Here is a 22,187-nt window from a genome sequence, read left to right as displayed (position 1 = left end):
GGGTTGGTTTGACCACTGTGTTCTGGGTTGGGGTTAGGGTTTGTTCTACAACTGTTCTGGGTTGGGGTTGGTTCTACCTCTGGGTTGGGTTTGGTTCAACCACTGTGTTCTGGGTTGGGTTTGGTTCAACCACTGTGTTCTGGGTTGGGTTTGGTTCTACCTCTGGGTTGGGTTTGGTTCAACCACTGTGTTCTGGGTTGGGTTTGGTTCAACCACTGTGTTCTGGGTTGGGGTTGGTTCAACCACTGTGTTCTGGGTTGGGGTTGGTTCAACCACTGTGTTCTGGGTTGGGGTTGGTTCAACCACTGTGTTCTGGGTTGGGGTTGGTTCAACCACTGTGTTCTGGGTTGGGGTTGGTTCAACCACTGTACTCTCCCTAACAGCCCTGTTTCTCTGTGTGTTCCCAGATGCTCTTCCTGAGATGGAGGGCCAGGGCCACTATGAGGAGGACAACTTTGACTTTGGGACCTCAGGGGCAAACAACAACATGGATAATGGAGGCTCCCAGAACCTCACCAAGCTCACCACGGCCAACATGGACGACATGGACAACTATTACAACTTTGGGAAGGATACAGCTAACTACAACACGTCTTGAGCAGTAGGAGAATAGTGTTAATGGACTACAGACCATTAGACACCATGGATTAATGGAGAAGAGACCATGGGTTAATGGTGGACTAACTGCAGACTATGGGTTAATGAGGAAGAGTCCATGGGTTATTGGTGGACTAACTACAGACCATGGGTTATTGGTGGACTAACTACAGACCATGGGTTATTGGTGGACTAACTACAGACCATGGGTTATTGGTGGACTAACTACAGACCATGGGTTAATGGTGGACTAACTACAGACCATGGGTTATTGGTGGACTAACTACAGACCATGGGTTAATGAGGAAGAGTCCATGGGTTATTGGTGGACTAACTACAGACCATGGGTTATTGGTGGACTAACTACAGACCATGGGTTATTGGTGGACTAACTACAGACAATGGGTTATTGGTGGACTAACTACAGACCATGGGAAAACAGAAAGGAAAATGCCACACTGCTGCTCATGCTCCCAGATATTTATCTATAACGTTTCCACCCTTAGGTCTTCATCAGGTATCCAGGACCTAATGGTGGAAACATTGTTATAAATAAATATCTGGGAGCATGAGCAGCAGTGTGGCGTTTTCCTTTCTGTTTTCCATGAGTTTACCTAGAACTCCAGCACCTGTGGAAAGTACCTGGATGTGTGTATGTTCTTCAGCTTTTGTTAATGGAGAGGACACCATGGGTGGGGAACAGACAACATGGCTGCCGTACTGTGGCAGTGAGAGAGACTGGGTTAGGGCGTGCTGTGGCAGTGAGAGAGACTGGGTTAGGGCGTGCTGTGGCAGTGAGAGAGACTGGGTTAGGGCGTGCTGTGGCAGTGAGAGAGACTGGGTTAGGGCGTGCTGTGGCAGTGAGAGAGACTGGGTTAGGGCGTGCTGTGGCAGTGAGACTAGGTTAGGGCGTGCTGTGGCAGTGAGACTAGGTTAGGGCGTGCTGTGGCAGTGAGTCTAGGTTAGGGCGTGCTATGGCAGTGAGACACAGGGAGGGGGTTCATGGACTCTTTAAGAACCAAAACTGACCTGTCCTGATGGAGGGGTAGGACATGCACTTCAACAGCCAATCCGCTCCACCCGTCTCTGATAGAAGTGACTCTGAGACTGACGATTGGGTCTAGAAGTCCTTTGGGATAATCTACCAGACATGATTGGTCTAGAAGTCTTTGGGATATTCTACCAGACATGATTGTTCTAGAAGTCCTTGGGATATTCTACCAGACATGATTGGTCTAGAAGTCCTTGGGATATTCTACCAGACATGATTGGTCTAGAAGTCTTTGGGATATTCTACCAGACATGATTGTTCTAGAAGTCCTTGGGATATTCTACCAGACATGATTGGTCTAGAAGTCCTTGGGATATTCTACCAGACATGATTGGTCTAGAAGTCTTTGGGATATTCTACCAGACATGATTGGTCTAGAAGTCCTTGGGATATTCTACCAGACATGATTGGTCTAGAAGTCCTTGGGATATTCTATCAGACATGACTAAAGACTATAGTGACAGATCTAAACTCTAAGTTGTGGTATGGAACTGTATCAGCACTCAGAAATCAGTTTTACACAGAAACATCTTACCTACCATGGAATCATTCACCAATCAGTATGTTTTGACAGAAGGCCGTGCCAGATGCAGTATAACTCTGATCTTAGATCCAACTAGACACACTGTATAGAGCGCCTTCAGAAAGTCTTCACAGCCCTGGACTTTTTACACATGTTGTGTTACAGCCTGAATTTAAAATGGATTCAATGTCACTGGCCTACACACAATAATACCCCATAATGTCAAGGTGAATTTATGTTTCTATACTTTTTTAGTCCGTAAGTATTCAACCCCTTTATTATGGCCAGCCTAAATAAGTTCAGGAATAAAAATGTGCTTACCAAGTTGCATGGACTCAGTCTGTGTGCAATAATACTGTTTAGCATGTTTCTTGAATGACTACCTTATCTCTGTACCCCACACATACAGATAATTGTAAGGTCCCTCAGTCGAGCAGTGAATTTCAAAACACAGATACAACCACAAAGACCAGAGAGGTTTTCCAATGCTTTGCAAAGAAGGGCACCTATTGGTAGATGGGTAAAATAAAAAGCAGACATTGATTATCTCTTTGAGCAGGGTGAAGTTTTTAATTACACTTTGGATAGCATATCAATATACCAAGTCACTACAAAGATGCAGGTGTCCTTCCTAACTCAGTTGCAGGAGAGGAAGGAAATTGCTCAGGGATTTCACCATAAGGCCAGTGACTTTAAAACAGTTAGAGTTTAATGGCTGTGATAGAAAACTGAGGATGGATCAACAACATTGTAGTTACTCCACAATACTAACTTGAATGACAGAGTGAAAAGAAGGACGCCTCTACAGAATACAAATATTCTAAAACGTGCATCCTTTTGTACGGCACTAGAGTAATACTACAAAAAATGTCAAAGAAATTCAGGACATAAAGTTATGTTTGGGGCACATCCAATACAACACATCACTGAGTACCACTCTCCATATTTTCAAGCATGGTGGTGACTGCATCATGTTATGGGTGTGCTTTTCATCATTAAGGACTGGGGAGGTTTTCAGGATAAAAAAGAACCGAATGGAGCTAAGCACCGACAAAATCCTAGAGGAAAACCTGGTTCAGTCTGCTTTCCAACAGACACTGGGAGATGAATTCACCTTTCAGCAGGACAAAAAGTTAAAATACAAGGCCAAATATACACTGAACAAAAATATAAACGCAACATGCTACAATTTCAAAGATTCTACTGAGTTACAGGTCATAAGGAAATCAGTCAATTAGACCCTAATCTATGGATTTCACATGACTTGAAATACAGATATGCATCTGTTGGCCACAGATACCTTAACAAAAAGGTATGTGCATGGATCAGAAAACCAGTCAGTATCTTTAAAAAAAAATGTTTTACCTTTATTTAACTAGGCAAGTCAGTTAAGAACAAATTCTTATTTTCAATGACGGCCTAGGAACAGTGGGTTAACTGCCTGTTCAGGGGCAGAACAACAGATTTGTACCTTGTCAGCTCGGCGATTTGGCGATTTTCCCAAACTGCTCAATTAGTGACATGTCTGGTGAGTATGCAGGCCATGGAAGAACTGGGACATTTTCAGCTTCCAGGAATTGTGTTCAGATCCTTGTGACATGGGCCTGTGCATTATCATACTGAAACATGAGGTGATGGCGGTGGATGAATGGCACGACAATGGGCCTCAGGATCTCATCACGGTATCTCTGTGCATTCAAATTGCCATCGACAAAATGCAGTTGTGTTCATTATCCATAGTTTATGCCTGCCCATACCATAACCCCGCCACCACCATGGGGTACTCTGTTCACAACGTTGACATCAGCAAACCTCTCGTACACTCAACGCCATACACACTGTCTGCCATCTGCCCGGGACAGTTGAAACTGGGATTAATCCGTGAAGAGCACACTTCTCCAGCGTGCCAGTGACAATTGAAGGTGAGCATTTTCCCACTGAAGATGGTTACGACGCCGAACACGCAGATGAGCTTCCCTGAGACAGTTTTTGACAGTTTGTACAGAAATTCTTCTTGTTGTGCAAACCCACAGTTTCATCAGCTGTCTAGCTGGCTGGTCTCAAACAATCCCGCAGGTGAAGAAGCTGGTTATGGAGGTCCTGGGCTACAGTGGTTACACGTGGTCTGAGGCTGGTTGGACGTACTGCCAAATTCTCTAAAACTGCGTCGAAGGCGGCTTATGGTAGAAATTAACATTAAATTATCAGGCAACAGCTCTGGCGGACGTTCTTGCCGTCAGCATGCCAATCGCACGCTCCCTCAAAACTTGAGACTTCTTGGCATTGTGCTGTGTGACAAAACTGCACATTTTTGTGGCCTTTTATTGTCCCCAGCACAAGGTGCACCTGTGTAATGGCCATGCTGTTTAATCAGCTTTTTGATAAAACACACCTGTGAGGTGGATGGACTATCTTGGCAAAGGATAAATGCTCACTAATGGATGTAAACAAATTAGTGCACAACATTTGAGTGAAATAAGCTTTTTGTGCGTATGAAACATTTCTGGGATCTTTTATTTCAGCTCATTAAACATGGGATCAACACTTATCTATTTTTGTTCAGTATACATTTGAGTTGCTTACCAAGATGACATTGAATGTTTCTGTGTGGCCTAGTTACAGTTTTTACTTAAAACTACTTGAAAATCTATGGCAAAATGGCAGTCTAGCAATGATCAACAACCAACTTGACAGAGCTTGAAGAATATAAAAGCTCTTAGAGACTTACCCAGAAAGACACAGGTGTAATCGTGTATTGACATGTATTGACTCAGGGGGTTGAATACTTATCTAATCACAATATATTAGTGTTTTATTTTTCTTTCTTTTTTACAGATGTTAGAATCTTTCTTCCACTGTGACGGAGTATTTTGTGTAGATCGTTGACAAAAAAATGACAATTAAATCTATTTTAATCCCACTTTGTAAAACAACCAAATCTGGAAAGAGTCGAGAGGTACTTTCTATTAGACATTGATACATATAACAGGTTTGAATGATCTTCACAACATGTCTGTTCTGCAGCATGGAGGAGCACAGGAACAGTCTTCTATGAGCTGATCTGGAGTCAGGTCTATACTTCCCAAAGTGACTGCTGTCTGCTGTTTCTGCTGGCTAATACTACAACATGTTGCTGATGTGTAACCACTTACAGTACTGTCTCCTTACTCTACAAACAAACCTTTTTCCCCCACCTTGTTTCACTTGGTTTAGCTTGACATTCAGACCAGATCTGGACCGGGCTACCTGAGACGGTACGACCAGATCTGGACCGGGCTACCTGAGACGGTACGACCAGATCTGGACCGAGCTACCTGAGACGGTAGGACCAGATCTTGACCGGGCTACCTGAGACGGTACGACCAGGTCTGGACCAGGCTACCTAAGATGGTACAAGCAAGACTTTTAACTACACACAGTGGTCAATACAAGCAGGACTCTGTAACATCACACAGTGGTCAATAACTGTCCCGGGCACATTTTTTAGACCATTCCATTGGTCCTAAAGTGTCCCGGAGCACTGGGCGAGTTAAAACTAATACACCCTCTCTCTGGTTCTGTTTTGGGGAACACCTGCCCCCCCATCCTACTATGCAGGGAGCCTTGATTCACACTAAAACTAAAACCGTGGTATAGTTGTTTTTTATAATGAAGAAAATCCAACTGAAACCTCATTACTATTTAATAAAGGTTCTTTGGTTTCTGTTTTTCAGTCTTGTTTTAATCTGTCTGCATTCTGTAATTCCTCAAACTGAACTTTTGTTGTAATGACTAGACAGTATGTTTCAACCTTGTAAGTTAGTACAGTATATAACCCTATTGTGCTCCCGTATCATACAGTCAAAGAGTCCAACTGCTTCTGTAGTCTAATCATGTATTTTTAACCCTGGAATTGTTTAGCCCAGCCTGTGATGTCATGTTTCAGTTGGAATCTACTTGTGCCTCCATGTCGCCACCTGCTGTACACAGTAGGAACAGCTTTCTGAATCTTGCCTGTGAAAGAATCTGTGGCCCTCCATTAGTGGTACAGTGACTCCCGGACGTCAGAGGAATTTTTCCTTCCCTGGGCTGGAAGATCAGCCGCCTCTGTCCATTTGATAAATAGTTCAATAAAAAACTTGAATAGCCACCAAGAAATATTCAAATAAAACTTGGTGTAGTGTGAACACCACAGTGTGGAGTCCAAAGGTGTTAAGGAGCGCTGCCATCCCTCCCTGAGATGCTCATTGCTGTCAGCGTCCTACAGCGTGGAGACGTCAGCATCCTACAGCGTAAAGACGTGAGCACAGCGTAGAGACAGTGACCATACATACATACCCCAACCAGAAGCCATGGATTACAGGCAACATCCACACTAAGCTAAAGGCTGGCGCTTTTAAGTAGCAGGACTCTAATCCTGAAGCTTATAAGAAATTCCAAAATCCCTGACGAACCATCAAACAGGCAAAGTGTAAATACAGGACTAAGATCGAACCGTACTACACCGGCTCTGACGCTTGTCGGATGTGGCAGGGCTTGGAAACCATTACAGACTACAAAGGGAAGCACAGCCAAGAGCTGCCCAGTGACACGAGCCTACCAGATGAGCTAAACTACTTCTACGCTCGCTTCGAGACAAATAAAATCATTCAAAAATATTCAAAAGCCAGGTTAACAAACAGATCATTTAGAATCTCACCGTACCTTCTCCACTATGCAATCTGGTTTCCGAGCTGGTCAAGGGTGCACCTCAGCCACGCTCAAGGTCCTAAACGCTATCATTATCACCAACAATAAAAGACAGTACAGTGCAGCCGTCTTCATCGACCTGCCAAGGCTTTCGATTCTGTCAATCACCGGATTCTTATTGGCAGACTCAATAGCCTTGGTCTCTCAAATAACTGCATCGCCTGGTTCACCAACTACTTCTCAGATAGAGTTCAGTGTGTCAAATCGGAGGGCCTGTTGTCCGGACCTCTGGCAGTCCCTATGGGGGTGCCACAGGGTTCAGTTCTTGGGCCGACTCTTTTCTCTGTATATATCAATGATGTCCCTCTTGCTGCTGGTGAGACGACACCATTCTGTATACATCTGGCCCTTCTTTGGACACTGTGCTAACAAACCTCCAAATGAGCTTCAATGCCATACAACACTATTTTCTAAGGCCTACAACTGCTTTTAAATGCAAGTAAAACTAAGTGCATGCTCTTCAACCGATTGAGGCTCGCACCCTCCCACCCGACTAGCATCACTACTCCGGACGGTTCTGACTTAGAATATGTGGACAACTACACATACCTAGGTGTCTGGTTAGACTGTAAACTCTCCTTCCAGACTCACATTAAGAATCTCCAATCCAAAATTAAATCTAGAATCGGCTTCCTATTTCGCAACAAAGCCTCCTTAACTCATGCTGCCGAACATACCCTCGTAAAACTGACTATCCTGCCGATCTTTGACTCCGGTGATGTCCTTTATAAAATAGCCTCCAACACTCTACTCAGCAAACTGGATGCAGTCTATCACAGTGCCATCTGTTTGGTCCCCAAAGCCCCATTCACCACCCACCACTGCGACCTGTATGCTCTCGTTGGCTGGCCCTCACTACATATTCGTCGCCAAACCCACTGGCTCCAGGTCATCTATAAGTCTATGCTAGGTAAAGCCCCACCTTATCTCAGCTCACTGGTCACCATAGCAACACCCACCCGTAGCACGCGCTCCAGCAGGTATATTTCACTGGTCCAAAGCCTATTCCTCCTTTTGCCGCCTTTCCTTCCAGTTCTTTGCTGCCAATGACTGGAGCGGATTTCAAAAATCACTGAAGCTGGAGTCTTACATCTCCCTCTCTAACTTTAAGCATCAGCTGTCAGAGCAGCTTGCCGATCACTGTACCTGTACACAGCGAATCTGTAAATAGCACACCCAACTACCCCCATATTGTTATTTATCCTCTTGCTCTTTTGCACCCCAGTATCTACTTGCACATCATCATCTGCACATCTATCATTCCAGTATTAATGCTAAATTGTTTTTATTTAGCCTCTATGGCCTGTTTATTGCCTTACCTCCCTACTCTTCTACATTTGCACACACTGTACATAGATTTTTATATTGTGTTATTGACTGTACATACTCCGAGCATGCGCTGACCGGCAAGTGTCTTCACTGACATTTTCAACCTCTCCCTGTCCGAGTCTGTAATACCAACATGTTTTAAGCAGACCACCATAGTCCCTGTGCCCAAGAACACCAAGGTAATCTGCTTAAATGACTACCGACCCGTAGCACTCACGTCTGTAGCCATGAAGTGCTTTTAAAGGCTGGTCAACACCATTATCACTTCAACACCATTATCCCAGAAACCCTCGAGCCACTCCAATTTGAATACCGCCAACAGATCCACAGATGATGCAATCTCTATTGCACTCCACACTGCCATTTCCCACCTGGACAAAAGGAACACCTATGTGAGAATGCTATTCATTGACTACAACTCAGCGATCAACACCATAGTGCCCTCAAAGCTCATCACTAAACTAAGGACCCTGGGACTAAACACCTCCCTCTGCAACTGGATCCTGGACTTCCTGACGGGCCTGCCCCCAGGTGGTAAGGGTAGGTAACAACACATCTGCCATGCTGATCCTCAACACAGGGGCCCCTCATGGGTGCGTACTCAGTCCCCTCCTGTACTCCCTGTTCACTCATGACTGCACGGCCAGGCATGACTCCAACACCATCATTAAGTTTGACGATGACACAACAGTGGTAGGCCTGATCACCGACAACAACGAGACAGCCTATAGGGAGGAGGTCCGAGACCTGGCCGTGTGGTGGTAGGACAACAACCTCTCCCTCAACGTGATCAAGACAAGGCAGAAGGAGGACCGAGCACGCCCCCATTCTCATCGACGGGGCTGTAGTGGAGCAGGTTGAGAGCTACAAATTCCTTGGTGTCCACATCACCAACAAACTAACATGACAGCACACCAAGACAGTTGTGAAGAGGGCACGACAAAATCTATTCCCCCTCAGTAGACTGAAAAGATTTGTCATGGGTCCTCAGATCCTCAAAAGGTTCTACAGCTGCAAAATCGAGTTCATCCTGACTGGTTGCATCACTGCCTGGTAGGGCAACTGCTCGGCCTCCGACCGCAAGGCACTTCAGAGGGTTGTGTGTACGGCCCAGTACATCACTGGGGCCAAGCTTCCTGCCATCCAGGACCTCTATATCAGGCAGTGTCAGAGGAAGGCCCTAACAATTGTCAAAGACTCCAGCCACCCCAGTCATAGACTGTTCTATCTGCAACCGCACGGCAAGCGGTACCGGAGCGCCAAGTCTAGGTTCAAGAGGCTTCTTAAAAGCTTCTACCCCCAAGCCATAAGACTCCTGAACAGCTAATCAAATGGCTACCGAAACTATTTGCACTGCCCCCCCCCCCCCCCCCCCACCCCCCTTTCACGTTGCTGGTACTCTGATATTATCTATCCATAGTCACTTTAATAACTCTACCTACATGAACATATTACCTCGACTAACCGGTGCCCCCGCACATTGACTCTTTTACCGGTACCACCTGTATATAGTCTCGCTATTGTTATTTTACTGATGCTCTTTAATTACTGGTTCCTGTTATTTCTTATTGTTATTCATATTTTTTAAACTGCATTGTTGGTTAGGGGCTTGTAAGTAAGCATTTCACTAAGGTCTACTTGTTGAATACCTGTTGTATTCGGCGCATACAATTTGATTTGAGACGTTAGTACAGTGTAGCGACGTCAGCAGCCTACAGTGTAGAAGTCTTTGATTTGAGTAGTTGGCACAGCGTGGAGACGTGGGCACAGCGTGGAGACGTGGGCACAGCGTGGAGACGTGGGTACAGCGTGGAGACGTGGGTACAGCGTGGAGACGTGGGCACAGCGTGGAGATGTGGGTACAGCGTGGAGATGTGGGTACAGCGTGGAGACGTGGGTACAGCGTGGAGACGTGGGCACAGCGTGGAGACGTGGGCACAGCGTGGAGACGTGGGCACAGCGTGGAGACGTGGGCACAGCGTGGAGACGTGGGCACAGCGTGGAGACGTGGGCACAGCGTGGAGACGTGGGCACAGCGTGGAGACGTGGGCACAGCGTGGAGACGTGGGCACAGCGTGGAGACGTGGGCACAGCGTGGAGACGTCGGTGTCGGTAGCCTACAGTGTAGAAGTCTTTACATGGAAACTGATGACTGTACATACTGCATTTATTGAGATGTATTTTTATTATACAACATTCAAGAGTAATCTACGCTTAATTGAAATGGTTGTTTTAAATTGATCCCTGGTATTGATCTCATTATATGAATAATATGTTATTAATCATATGAATCCAGAATGTATTGGACCACAGACAAGAAAATAAAATGATTTGACAAGTCTCCCCTGTCAATGGGAAGGCAGAGAAACACACTACTAGTAACACATCTGATTGGCACAAATAGTCCATAGCACAAACTGTCAGGAAAATATCAAACGTGTTCCCTTCAAACAGGATACACAGCTAATTGAAATATTAGCGTCAAAACGAGTTAGGTTAACGCTACATAAACAAGGTCAAAAACTTGTACGGACGCAATTTTTTGATTATTTCAAAGTTGTCTGTTTGAACTAGGGTTAGGGTAATTAAATATATATATATATTTTAAAGGCAAGTCCATTAAGAACAGAGAGACAGAGACAACACTACATAGAGAGACACCACAACACTACATAGAGACACCACAACACTACATAGAGAGAGACACCACAACACTACATAGAGACACCACAACACTACATAGAGACACCACAACACTACATAGAGAGACACCACAACACTACAGAGAGAGAGACACCACAACACTACAGAGAGACACCACAACATGGCAGCAACACAGATCTAATCTAAGGTAGTGTTAGTTTGTTTTGTGGTGTTGGTGTTGTCCTCCTCCTCTTCACTTGCCCAGAGCCTTGTCCAGGTTGGTCCTGATGGCGTCCAGAAAGTCGGATGTGTTGACGTAATGTTCATTCAGCTTGCAGCTGCAAAATCACATGACAGGTTGGATTAGATTAAACACTTTAATGAACTAGGCAGGTGTGTACGACAACACTAACGGCTCTATTCAATCCGATTGCGGGTTATAGGAATTGCGGCTTTTCAAGGCAATTTCCGATTGAGCCAACATATGCAATGTTTACCATGAATGGGTTTTTGGCAAACCTGGGAACATTGCCTTTAAAGCTGCATAAGGGGAAACAGTGCCACTGTTCACCCAAGCACATAGTTATTGTTTTTGTTTAGTAGCTGAAATGGAGGACAGGAGAGACCAGCATTGTGGTAATGATGATGAAACTAAGGAGAGGAGAGACCAGCATAACCCGAACAGAGGAGAGGAGAGACAACCCTAACGGAGGAGAGGAGAGACCTAACCCTGACAGAGGAGAGGAGCGACCTAACCCTAACAGAGGAGAGGAGCGACCTAACCCTGACGGAGGAGAGGAGAGACCTAACCCTAACGGAGGAGAGGAGAGACCTAACCCTGACAGAGGAGAGGAGAGACCTAACCCTAACGGAGGAGAGGAGCGACCTAACCCTAACGGAGGAGAGGAGAGACCTAACCCTAACGGAGGAGAGGAGCGACCTAACCCTAACGGAGGAGAGGAGCGACCTAACCCTAACGGAGGAGAGGAGAGACCTAACCCTGACGGAGGAGAGGAGAGACCTAACCCTAACGGAGAAGAGGAGCGACCTAACCCTAACGGAGGAGAGGAGCGACCTAACCCTAACGGAGGAGAGGAGAGACCTAACCCTAACGGAGGAGCGGAGCGACCTAACCCTAACGGAGGAGCGACCTAACCCTAACGGAGGAGAGACCTAACCCTTAACGGAGGAGAGACCTAACCCTAACGGTAACCTAACGGAGGAGCGACCTAACCCTAACGGAGGAGAGGAGCGACCTAACCCTAACGGAAGAGAGGAGCGACCTAACCCTAACGGAGGAGAGGAGAGACCTAACCCTAACGGAGGAGAGGAGCGACCTAACCCTAACGGAGGAGCGACCTAACATAACCCTAATTGAGGAGCAACCTAACCTAACCCTAACGGAGAAGTGACCTAACCCTTAACGGAGGAGTGACCTAACCCTTAACGGAGGAGAGACCTAAGCCTTAACGGAGGAGATACCTAACGGAGGAGAGGAGCGACCTAACCCTAACGGAGGAGAGACCTAACCCTAACGGAGGAGAGGAGCGACCTAACCCTAACGGAGGAGAGACCTAACCCTAACGGAGGAGAGGAGAGACCTAAACCCTAACGGAGGAGAGGAGAGACCTAAACCCTAACGGAGGAGAGGAGAGACCTAACCCTAACAGAGGAGAGGAGAGACCTAACCCTAACGGAGGAGCGGCCTAACCCTAAAGGAGGAGAGGTGAGACCTAACCCTAACTGAGGAGAGGAGAGACCTAACCCTAACGGAGGAGAGGAGCGACCTAACCCTAACGGAGTAGCGGAGCGACCTAACCCTAACGGAGGAGAGGAGAGACCTAACCCTAACGGAGTAGCGGAGCGACCTAACCCTAACGGAGGAGAGGAGAGACCTAACCCTAACGGAGGAGAGGAGAGACCTAACCCTAACGGAGGAGAGGAGAGACCTAACCCTAACGGAGGAGAGGTGAGACCTAACCCTAAAGGAGGAGAGGTGAGACCTAACCCTAACGGAGGAGAGGTGAGACCTAACCCTAACGGAGGAGAGGAGCGACCTAACCCTAACGGAGGAGAGGAGCGACCTAACCCTAACGGAGGAGAGGAGCGACCTAACCCTAACGGAGGAGAGGAGCGACCTAACCCTAACGGAGGAGAGGAGCGACCTAACCCTAACGGAGGAGAGGAGAGACCTAACCCTAACGGAGGAGAGGAGAGACCTAACCCTAACGGAGCTCCGAGACTAAACAGTATTGGTTGTTTGAAGTAACTTCTTTGCTGTTGTAATATCGCAAACAGAAAACAAGTTTTACCATTACGGATTCCAGCTTTAAAACTGGCTTATAACCCGCAATCTGATTGAATCATAGGTTTCAGTTGGCCGGGGTTATACTGTGGACATGAATGTACTGTACTGTCTAGTGTAGTCACTTGGCCAGTGTTATACTAAGGACATGACTGTACTGTATAGTGTGGTATATATGCATGTAGTTACTTGGCCAGGCCGTGGATGCAGCCGGCCAGGTCCTTGGTCATCACACCACTCTCCACGATCTCCACACACACCCTCTCCAGAGTCTGGGAGAACCTACAGGTCAACAGGGGTTAGGGTTAGTTACCTACAGGGGTCAATGAGACAACAGCATGTTAAGTATATTACAGGTTTTAGTAGTTATTGATAAAATCAAATGTTATTTGTCACATGCGCCAAATACAACAGGTGAAATGCTTACTTTACAAGCCCTTAACCAACAATGCAGTTTTAAGAAAAATAAGTGTTAAGTAAAAAATTGATTAAAAAAAGAACAAATTCTTAAAGAGCAGCAGTAAAATAACAGTAGCGAGGTTATATACTGGGAGTACCGGTACAGATGTGCAGTGGCACCGATTTAGTCGAGTAGCGTGAAAGAGGGGGTGGGGGAGACAATGCAAATAGTCTGGGTAGCCATTTGATTAGATGTTCTGGAGTGTTATGGCTTGGGGGTAGAAGCTGCTAAGAAGTATTTTGGACCTAGACTTGGTGCCTCGGGTCCTGCTTGCCGTGCAGTAGCAGAGAGAACAGTCCATGACTAGCGTGGCTGGAGTCTTTGGCAGTTGTTAGGGCCTTCCTCTGACACCGCCTGGTATAGAGGTCCTGAATGGCAGGAAGCTTGGCCCCAGTGATGTACACACTAACCACTGTAGTGCTTTGCGGCCGGAGGCCGAGCAGTTGCCATACCAGGAAGTGATGCAACCAGTCAGGATAATCTCGATGGTGCAGCTGTAGAACTTTTTGAGGATCTGGGGACCCATGCCAAATATTTTTAGTCTCCTGAGGGAGAATAGGTTTTTTGTCGTGCCCTCTTCACAACTGTCTTGGTGTGTTTGGACCATGATAGTTCGTTGGCGATGTGGACACCAAGGAACTTGAAGCTCTCAACCTGCTCCACTACAGCCCCGTCGATGAGAATGGGGGCGTGCTCGGTCCTCCTTTTTCTGTAGTCCACAATCATCTCCTTTGCCTTGATCACGTTGAGGGAGAGGTTGTTATCCTGGCACCACAAGGTCAGGTCTCTGACCTCCCAATAGGCTGTGTCATCATTGTCGGTGATCAGGCCTACCATTGCTGTGTCATCAGCAAATTTAATGACGGTGTTGGAGTCATGCCTAGCCGTGCGGTCATGAGTGAACAGGGAGTACAGGAGGGGACTAAGTATACACCCCTGAGGGGCCCCCGTGTTGAGGATCAGCGTGGCAGATGTGTTGTTACCTACCCTTACCACCTGGGGACAACCTGTCAGGAAGTCCAGGATCCAGTTGCAGAGGGATGTGTTGAGTCCCAGGGTCCTTAGCTTAGTGATGATGATGAGCTGTGAGGGCACTATGGTATTGAACGCTGAGTTGTAGTCAATTAATAGCATTCTCACGTAGGTGTTCCTTTTGTTCAGGTGGGAAAGGGCAGTGTGGAGATTAAATAGAGATTGCGTCATCTGTAGATCTGTTGGGGCGGTATGAAAATTGGAGTGGGTCTAGGGTTTCTGGGATAATGGTGTTGACGTGACCATGACCAGCCTTTCCATGCTACAGACGTGAGTGCTACGGGTCGGTAGTCATTTAGGCAGGTTACCTGAGTGTTCTTGGGCAAAGGGACTATGGTTGTCTGCTTGAAACATGTTGGTATTACAGACTCAGTCAGGGACAGGTGGAAAATGTCAGTGAAGGCACTTGCCAGTTGGTCAGTGCATGCTCGGAATACATGTCCTGGTAATGTGAATGTACACGCCCTGGCCTTGTGAATGATGAGAGCGTAGCTGATGTGATGTACAGTCATCCGGAACAGCTGATGCTTTCATGCATGCTTCAGTGTTGCTATTCTCGAATCAAGCATAGAAGTAATTTAGCTCGTCAGGTAGGCTCGTGTCACTGGGCAGCTCGTGGCTGTGCTTCCCTTTGTAGTCTGTAATCGTTTGCAAGCCCTGCCACATTCTATGAAAGTCGGGGCCAGTGTAGTACGATTCGATCTTAGTCCTGTATTGATGCTTTGCCTGTTAATGGTTCGTCGGAGGGCATAACGGGATTTCTTATAAGCGCCCGGGTTAGAGTCCCGCTCCTTCAAAGCGGCAGCTCTACTCTTTAGCTTAGTCCGGATGTTGCCTGTAATCCATGGCTTCTGGTTGGGGCATGTATGTACGGTCACAACATCATCAATGCACTTATTGATGAAGCCAGTGACTGATGTGGTGTACTCCTCAATGCCATTGGAAGAATCTCGGAACATATTCCTGTCTGTGCTAGCAAAACAGTCCTACATCATCTTACCACATCCTTATTGACCGAGTCACAAACCAGCATCGGTTTGTGGTGGTAAATAGACAGCTAAGAAAAATATAGATAAACTCTTTTGGTAACAGGTTTTAGTAGTTATTGAGATATTACAGGGTTTTAGTAGTTATTGAGATATTACAGGGTTTTAGTAGTTATTGAGATATTACAGGGTTTTAGTAGTTATTGAGATATTACAGGGTTTTAGTAGTTATTGAGATATTACAGGGTTTTAGTAGTTATTGAGATATTACAGGGTTTTAGTAGTTATTGAGATATTACAGGGTTTTAGTAGTTATTGAGATATTACAGGGTTTTAGTAGTTATTGAGATATTACAGGGTTTTAGTAGTTATTGAGATATTACAGGGTTTTAGTAGTTATTGAGATATTACAGGGTTTTAGTATTTATTGAGATATTACAGGGTTTTAGTAGTTATTGAGATATTACAGGGTTTTAGTAGTTATTGAGATATTACAGGGTTTTAGTAGTTATTGAGATATTACAGGGTTTTAGTAGTTATTGAGATATTACAGGGTTTAGTAGTTATTGAGATATTACAGGGTTTAGTAGTTATTGAGATATTACAGGGTTTAGTAGTTATTGAGATATTACAGGGTTTTAGTAGTTATTGAGATATTACAGGTTTTAGTAGTTATTGAGATATTACGGGTTTTAGTAGTTATTGAGATATTACAGGGTTTTAGTAGTTATTGAGATATTACAGGGTTTTAGTAGTTATTGAGATATTACAGGGTTTTAGTAGTTATTGAGATATTACAGGGTTTTAGTAGTTATTGAGATATTACAGGGTTTTAGTAGTTATTGAGATATTACAGGGTTTTAGTAGTTATTGAGATATTACAGGGTTTTAGTAGTTATTGAGATATTACAGGGTTTTAGTAGTTATTGAGATATTACAGGGTTTTAGTAGTTATTGAGATATTACAGGGTTTTAGTAGTTATTGAGATATTACAGGGTTTTAGTAGTTATTGAGATATTACAGGGTTTTAGTAGTTATTGAGATATTACAGGGTTTTAGTAGTTATTGAGATATTACAGGGTTTAGTAGTTATTGAGATATTACAGGGTTTTAGTAGTTATTGAGATATTACAGGGTTTTAGTAGTTATTGAGATATTACAGGGTTTTAGTAGTTATTGAGATATTACAGGGTTTTAGTAGTTATTGAGATATTACAGGGTTTTAGTAGTTATTGAGATATTACAGGGTTTTAGTAGTTATTGAGATATTACAGGGTTTTAGTAGTTATTGAGATATTACAGGGTTTAGTAGTTATTGAGATATTACAGGGTTTAGTAGTTATTGAGATATTACAGGGTTTTAGTAGTTATTGAGATATTACAGGGTTTTAGTAGTTATTGAGATATTACAGGGTTTTAGTAGTTATTGAGATATTACAGGGTTTTAGTAGTTATTGAGATATTACAGGGTTTTAGTAGTTATTGAGATATTACAGGGTTTTAGTAGTTATTGAGATATTACAGGGTTTAGTAGTTATTGAGATATTACAGGGTTTTAGTAGTTATTGAGAAATTACAGGTTTTTAGTAGTTATTGAGATATTACAGGGTTTAGTAGTTATTGAGATATTACAGGGTTTTAGTAGTTATTGAGAAATTACAGGGTTTTAGTAGTTATTGAGATATTACAGGGTTTTAGTAGTTATTGAGATATTACAGGGTTTTAGTAGTTATTGAGATATTACAGGGTTTTAGTAGTTATTGAGAAATTACAGGGTTTTAGTAGTTATTGAGATATTACAGGGTTTAGTAGTTATTGAGATATTACAGGGTTTTAGTAGTTATTGAGAAATTACAGGGTTTTAGTAGTTATTGAGATATTACAGGGTTTTAGTAGTTATTGAGATATTACAGGGTTTAGTAGTTATTGAGATATTACAGGGTTTTAGTAGTTATTGAGAAATTACAGGGTTTTAGTAGTTATTGAGATATTACAGGGTTTTAGTAGTTATTGAGATATTACAGGGTTTTAGTAGTTATTGAGATATTACAGGGTTTTAGTAGTTATTGAGATATTACAGGGTTTTAGTAGTTATTGAGATATTACAGGGTTTAGTAGTTATTGAGATATTACAGGGTTTTAGTAGTTATTGAGATATTACAGGGTTTTAGTAGTTATTGAGATATTACAGGGTTTTAGTAGTTATTGAGATATTACAGGGTTTTAGTAGTTATTGAGATATTACAGGGTTTTAGTAGTTATTGAGATATTACAGGTTTTAGTAGTTATTGAGATATTACGGGTTTTATAGTAGTTATTGAGATATTACGGGTTTTAGTAGTTATTGAGATATTACGGGTTTTAGTAGTTTTTGAGATATTACATGGTTTTAGTAGTTATTGAGATATTACAGGTAAGCGTTTCAGTAGTTATTACCTGATGAGGTCTGGGTTTCCATCCAGTTTCCCTCGGTGTTCCAGCCCTCTGGTCCAGGCAAAGATACTGGCGATGGGGTTGGTGCTGGTGGGTCGGCCCTACAGGACGAGAGAGGACAGTGCCCTGTTTTTATCTGCCGCTAACATGCATCCTTCGTCCTGTCATGACTGTCCTGTGAGGATCCGACTGGACCAGATCAGCTTGGCAATGGATGACAGAAATCAGACCCTCTCACCCACAGAGGGGGGGGGGGGGGGGGGGCTGCTGGGGGGTTGACACCTCACGCCCAATTGTAAATTAAAGGAGAGAACATCCCTCTCCAAATTCACACAGGAATGTTCAACACAGAGACTTTTCCAACTGAAACTTTGTTTGTGGAGAATGGTCAGAGACGAGCTATAGAAAACTAATGTGATATGGGTTGTTATTTTGTGATGTCATAAAAAATACTGTAACTTCAAAAGTATATACACTTCATTTACGAAATCTCCATCCTTTACATTGTGAACAATGATGAAAGTATTTATGTTAAGATATTAATGTGATTTTGGGAGCCATAAGAGATCATTTGTCTCCTATAAACTTTGCACAGTAAGTAGCCACGCCCGAGTGAGGTCAGCGAGTGTGTCAGTCTGACGGAACTGTCCCTTTTGACCAGAAAGTACATCAAATTATTGGTAATAAAATGAACATTTAGACCAGAGAGGCGTGTAGTTGCAGTACCAGTCAAAAGTTTGGACATCGACCCATTCAAGGGTTTTTCTTTATTTGTACAATTTTCTACATTGTAGAATAATAGTGAAGACATCAAAACTATGAAATAACACATGGAATCATGTAGTGAAAGAAATCAAAATATATTTTGTATTTCAGATTCTTCAAAGTAGTCAACCTGTGCCTTATGTGTTATTTCATAGTGTTGATGTCTTCACTATTATTCTACAATGTAGAAAATAGTACAAATAAAGAAAAACCCTTGAATGAGTAGGTGTGTCCAAACTTTTGACTGGTACTGTATATATTATTTTATCATCTAAAAATGTGGGTACAATCAGAATGAGGACAAGATCAGGACAAACAATTCATGTTAGAACCAGGTATTAACATGCCTAGTGAAATGGTTCTGGTAGCTCTACCATACAGGAGGATAGTTTTAACAGTGACATGGTGGTCTACCCTACAAGAGGAGAGGATATTTGTAACAGTTACTGTCTATGCAGCAGCAGCAGCATTAGCAATTAGACTGAATTTCCCACCAGCGTGGAAAGGTCCTAATGCTCAGTTGCTGGTTACCATGGCGTGAGTCAGGGATAGAATTAGGGTTAGAGGTTCCTTACCCTCTGGTGTTGGCGGTAGTGCCGTGTCACAGTGCCGTGGGCTGCCTCTGCCTCAATGGTCTTCCCATCAGGACACACCAACACTGACGTCATTAGACCCAGGGAGCCAAAACCTATGCAACAACAACAAGAGGGTGTCTATGAGGACTGGCCACCCTTCATAGCCTGGTTCCTCTCTAGGTTCTGGCCTTTCTAGGAAGTTTTTCCTTGCCACCTTCTACACCTGCATTGCTTGCTGTTTGGGGTTTTAGGCTGGGTTTGTGACATCAGCTGATGTAAGAAGGGCTTTATAAATACATTTGATTTGATATACTATTACAGGCACCCGACCAGGCCCAGATCCCGGTGATTCGCTGGAAAAGGAAATGGAGGTTTTGCGGAAAGAGATCAGGGTGCCTTGTGAGGATCAGGCGACGAGTGTCTAATCTGCCCTTGCCTTCCATCCTGCTAGCTAACGTTCAATCGCTGGGAAAATAAATCTAACAAACTGAAAACACGTACATCTTACCTACAGGACATTTATAACTGTAATATCTTAGGTTTCACCGAGTCGTGGCTGAACGACGATATTAAGAACATACAACTGGCAGGTTATACACTGTCGTCAGGACAGAACAGCAGCCTCTGGTAAGACATTTGTAATTTGTAAACAATAGCTGGTGCACAATATCTAAGGAAGTCTCAAGGTTTTGCTCGCCTGAGGTAGAGTATCTCATGCATGATAAACTGTAGACCGCACTATCTACCTCTAGAGTTTTCATCTGTAGCTTTCATTCGTAGCTGTTTACATACCACCACAGACCGAGGCTGGCACTAAAACCACACTAAATGAGCTGTATTCCACCAAAAGCAAACAGAAAAGCGCTCATCCAGAGGCGGCGCTCCTAGTGTCCGGGGCCTTTAATGCAGGGAAAATTAATTCCGTTTCCCTAATTTCTATCAGCATGTTAAATGTGCAACCAGAGGGAAAAAAATTCTAGACCACCTTTACTCCACACACAGAGCCACGTACAAAGCTCTCCCTCACCCTCCATTTGGCAAATATGACCATAACTCTATCCTCCTGATTCCTGCTTACAAGCAAAAATTAAAGCAGGTGCTTCACCAGTAACTTGGTGTATAAAAAAGTGGTCAGATGAAGCAGATGCTAAGCTACAGGACTGTTTTGCTAGTACAGACAGGAATATGTTACAGGATTCTTCCGGTGACATTGAGGAATACACCACATCAGTCACTGGCTTTATCAATAAGTGCATCGAGGACGTCGTCCCCACAGTGACTGTACGTACAGTACAGGACTGTACATACTCCGAGCATGCGCTGACCAACTGGCAAGTGTCTTCACTGACATTTTCAACCTCTCCCTGTCTGAGTCTGTAGTCCCTACATGTTTCAAGCAGACTACCATAGTCCCTGTGCCCAAGAACACCAAGGTAACCTGCCTAAATGACTACTGACCCGTAGCACTCACGTCTGTAGCCATGAAATTCTTTAAAAGGCTACCCTTTGGGCATCGGTGTAAAAATACTTTAAAGTAGTAGTTATGTAGTTTTGTTGTGGTATCTGTACATTACTTTACTATTTATATTTTGGGCAACTTTTACTTCACTACATTCGTAAAGAAAATAATGTAGACTCATGAGACCAAAGGACAGATTTCCACCGGTCTAATGTCCAAATCTGTCCAATGTCCATTGCTCATGTTTCTTGGCCCAAGCAAGTCTCTTATTGGTGTCCTTTAGTAGTGATTTCATTGCAGCAATTTGACCATGAAGGCCTGATTCAAGCAGTCTCCTCTGAACAGTTGATGTTGAGATGTGTCTGTTACTTGAACTCTGTGAAGCATTTATGAACATGTCCTCTGCAGCAGAGGTAACTTTGGGTCTTCCATTCCTGTGGCGGTCCTCATGAGAGCCAGTTTCATCATAGCGCTTGATGGTTTTGAGAATGCCAAGAGTTTGCAAAGCTGTCGTCAGGTCAAAGGTTGGCTACTTTAAAGAATTTTAAATATAAAATATATTTAGATTTGTTTAACACTTTTTTGGTTACTACATGATTTCATATGTGTTATTTTATAGTTTTTATGTCTTCACTATTATTTTACAAAGTAGAAAATCGTAAAAATCAAGAAAAACCCTTGAATGAGTAGGCGTCCAAACTTTTGACTGGTACTGTATATACAGTATATTATATATTAGTGTTGGTCTCACCTTGAGCCAATATGTCAGACTGAACGTCTCCATCGTAGTTCTTGCAGGCCCAGACGAAGGCTCCGGAGGACTTGAGGACTTGTGCCACCATGTCATCAATGAGGCGGTGCTCGTACCAGATCTTCAGCCTGTCAAACTCTGGCTTGTAGTTCCTGTAGAGAACACATGGGAGCTTTTAAAGCAGGCCTAGATTAACTGTTAACACTGGGGAAGAATCAGCAAGGAATGATACTGTCTACCTTGGCAAGCCACTTTGGCATGTCAATAACTTTATATGGTTTTTATGTGATCTTTTTTTATGGTGAATAGACTGTGGCCTCTATTCAATCCGTATCATGGAATTTCAGCATGGTAAAGAATGATAAGAAAATGGCGCCAGAGGGGATGGCTACCGTTTTACAGGCTCCTAACCAATTGTGCTATTTTGTGTGTTTTTTCGCATTGTTTGTAACTTATTTTGTACATAATGCTGATGCTACCGTCTCTTATGGCCGAAAAGAGCTTCTGGATTACTCACCTCAAACTGGATGAAGATTTTTTCTTTAATGA

The 22,187-nt window shown here is 43.9% G+C and overlaps 2 protein-coding genes across 5 annotated transcripts in view; one reads left to right on the top strand and one right to left on the bottom strand.

Moving 5' to 3' along the window:
* Positions 1-2,499, top strand: part of LOC139394704 (zinc finger protein 710-like) — a 42,871-nt gene extending 40,372 nt beyond the window's left edge. For 2 of the 4 annotated variants that reach the window (XM_071142799.1, XM_071142798.1), the window contains exon 5: positions 408-2,499. In XM_071142799.1, coding sequence (XP_070998900.1) covers positions 408-598 — 191 coding nt within the window. In that variant the 3' untranslated portion in view covers positions 599-2,499. The remainder of the gene's footprint in view (positions 1-407) is intronic. The other 2 variants (XM_071142800.1, XM_071142801.1) reach the window with 1 other exon arrangement.
* Positions 2,500-10,377: 7,878 nt separating this feature from the next.
* LOC139394705 (isocitrate dehydrogenase [NADP], mitochondrial-like) lies at positions 10,378-21,839 on the bottom strand. Its single transcript, XM_071142802.1, has 5 exons — positions 21,639-21,839; positions 19,429-19,541; positions 18,092-18,189; positions 13,366-13,458; positions 10,378-11,209 (listed from the first exon to the last, which is right to left on the bottom strand). The coding sequence occupies exons 1-5, from the start codon at positions 21,727-21,729 to the stop codon at positions 11,125-11,127; spliced, it is 480 nt and encodes a 159-aa protein (XP_070998903.1). The 5' UTR covers positions 21,730-21,839; the 3' UTR covers positions 10,378-11,124.
* Between the last annotated feature and the right edge of the window lie 348 nt (positions 21,840-22,187).

Source organism: Oncorhynchus clarkii, unplaced genomic scaffold (genome assembly GCF_045791955.1).
Source record: "Oncorhynchus clarkii lewisi isolate Uvic-CL-2024 unplaced genomic scaffold, UVic_Ocla_1.0 unplaced_contig_12164_pilon_pilon, whole genome shotgun sequence".
NCBI classification, from domain to species: Eukaryota; Metazoa; Chordata; class Actinopteri; order Salmoniformes; family Salmonidae; genus Oncorhynchus; species Oncorhynchus clarkii.
This window is presented reverse-complemented; position numbering and strand designations above follow the sequence as displayed.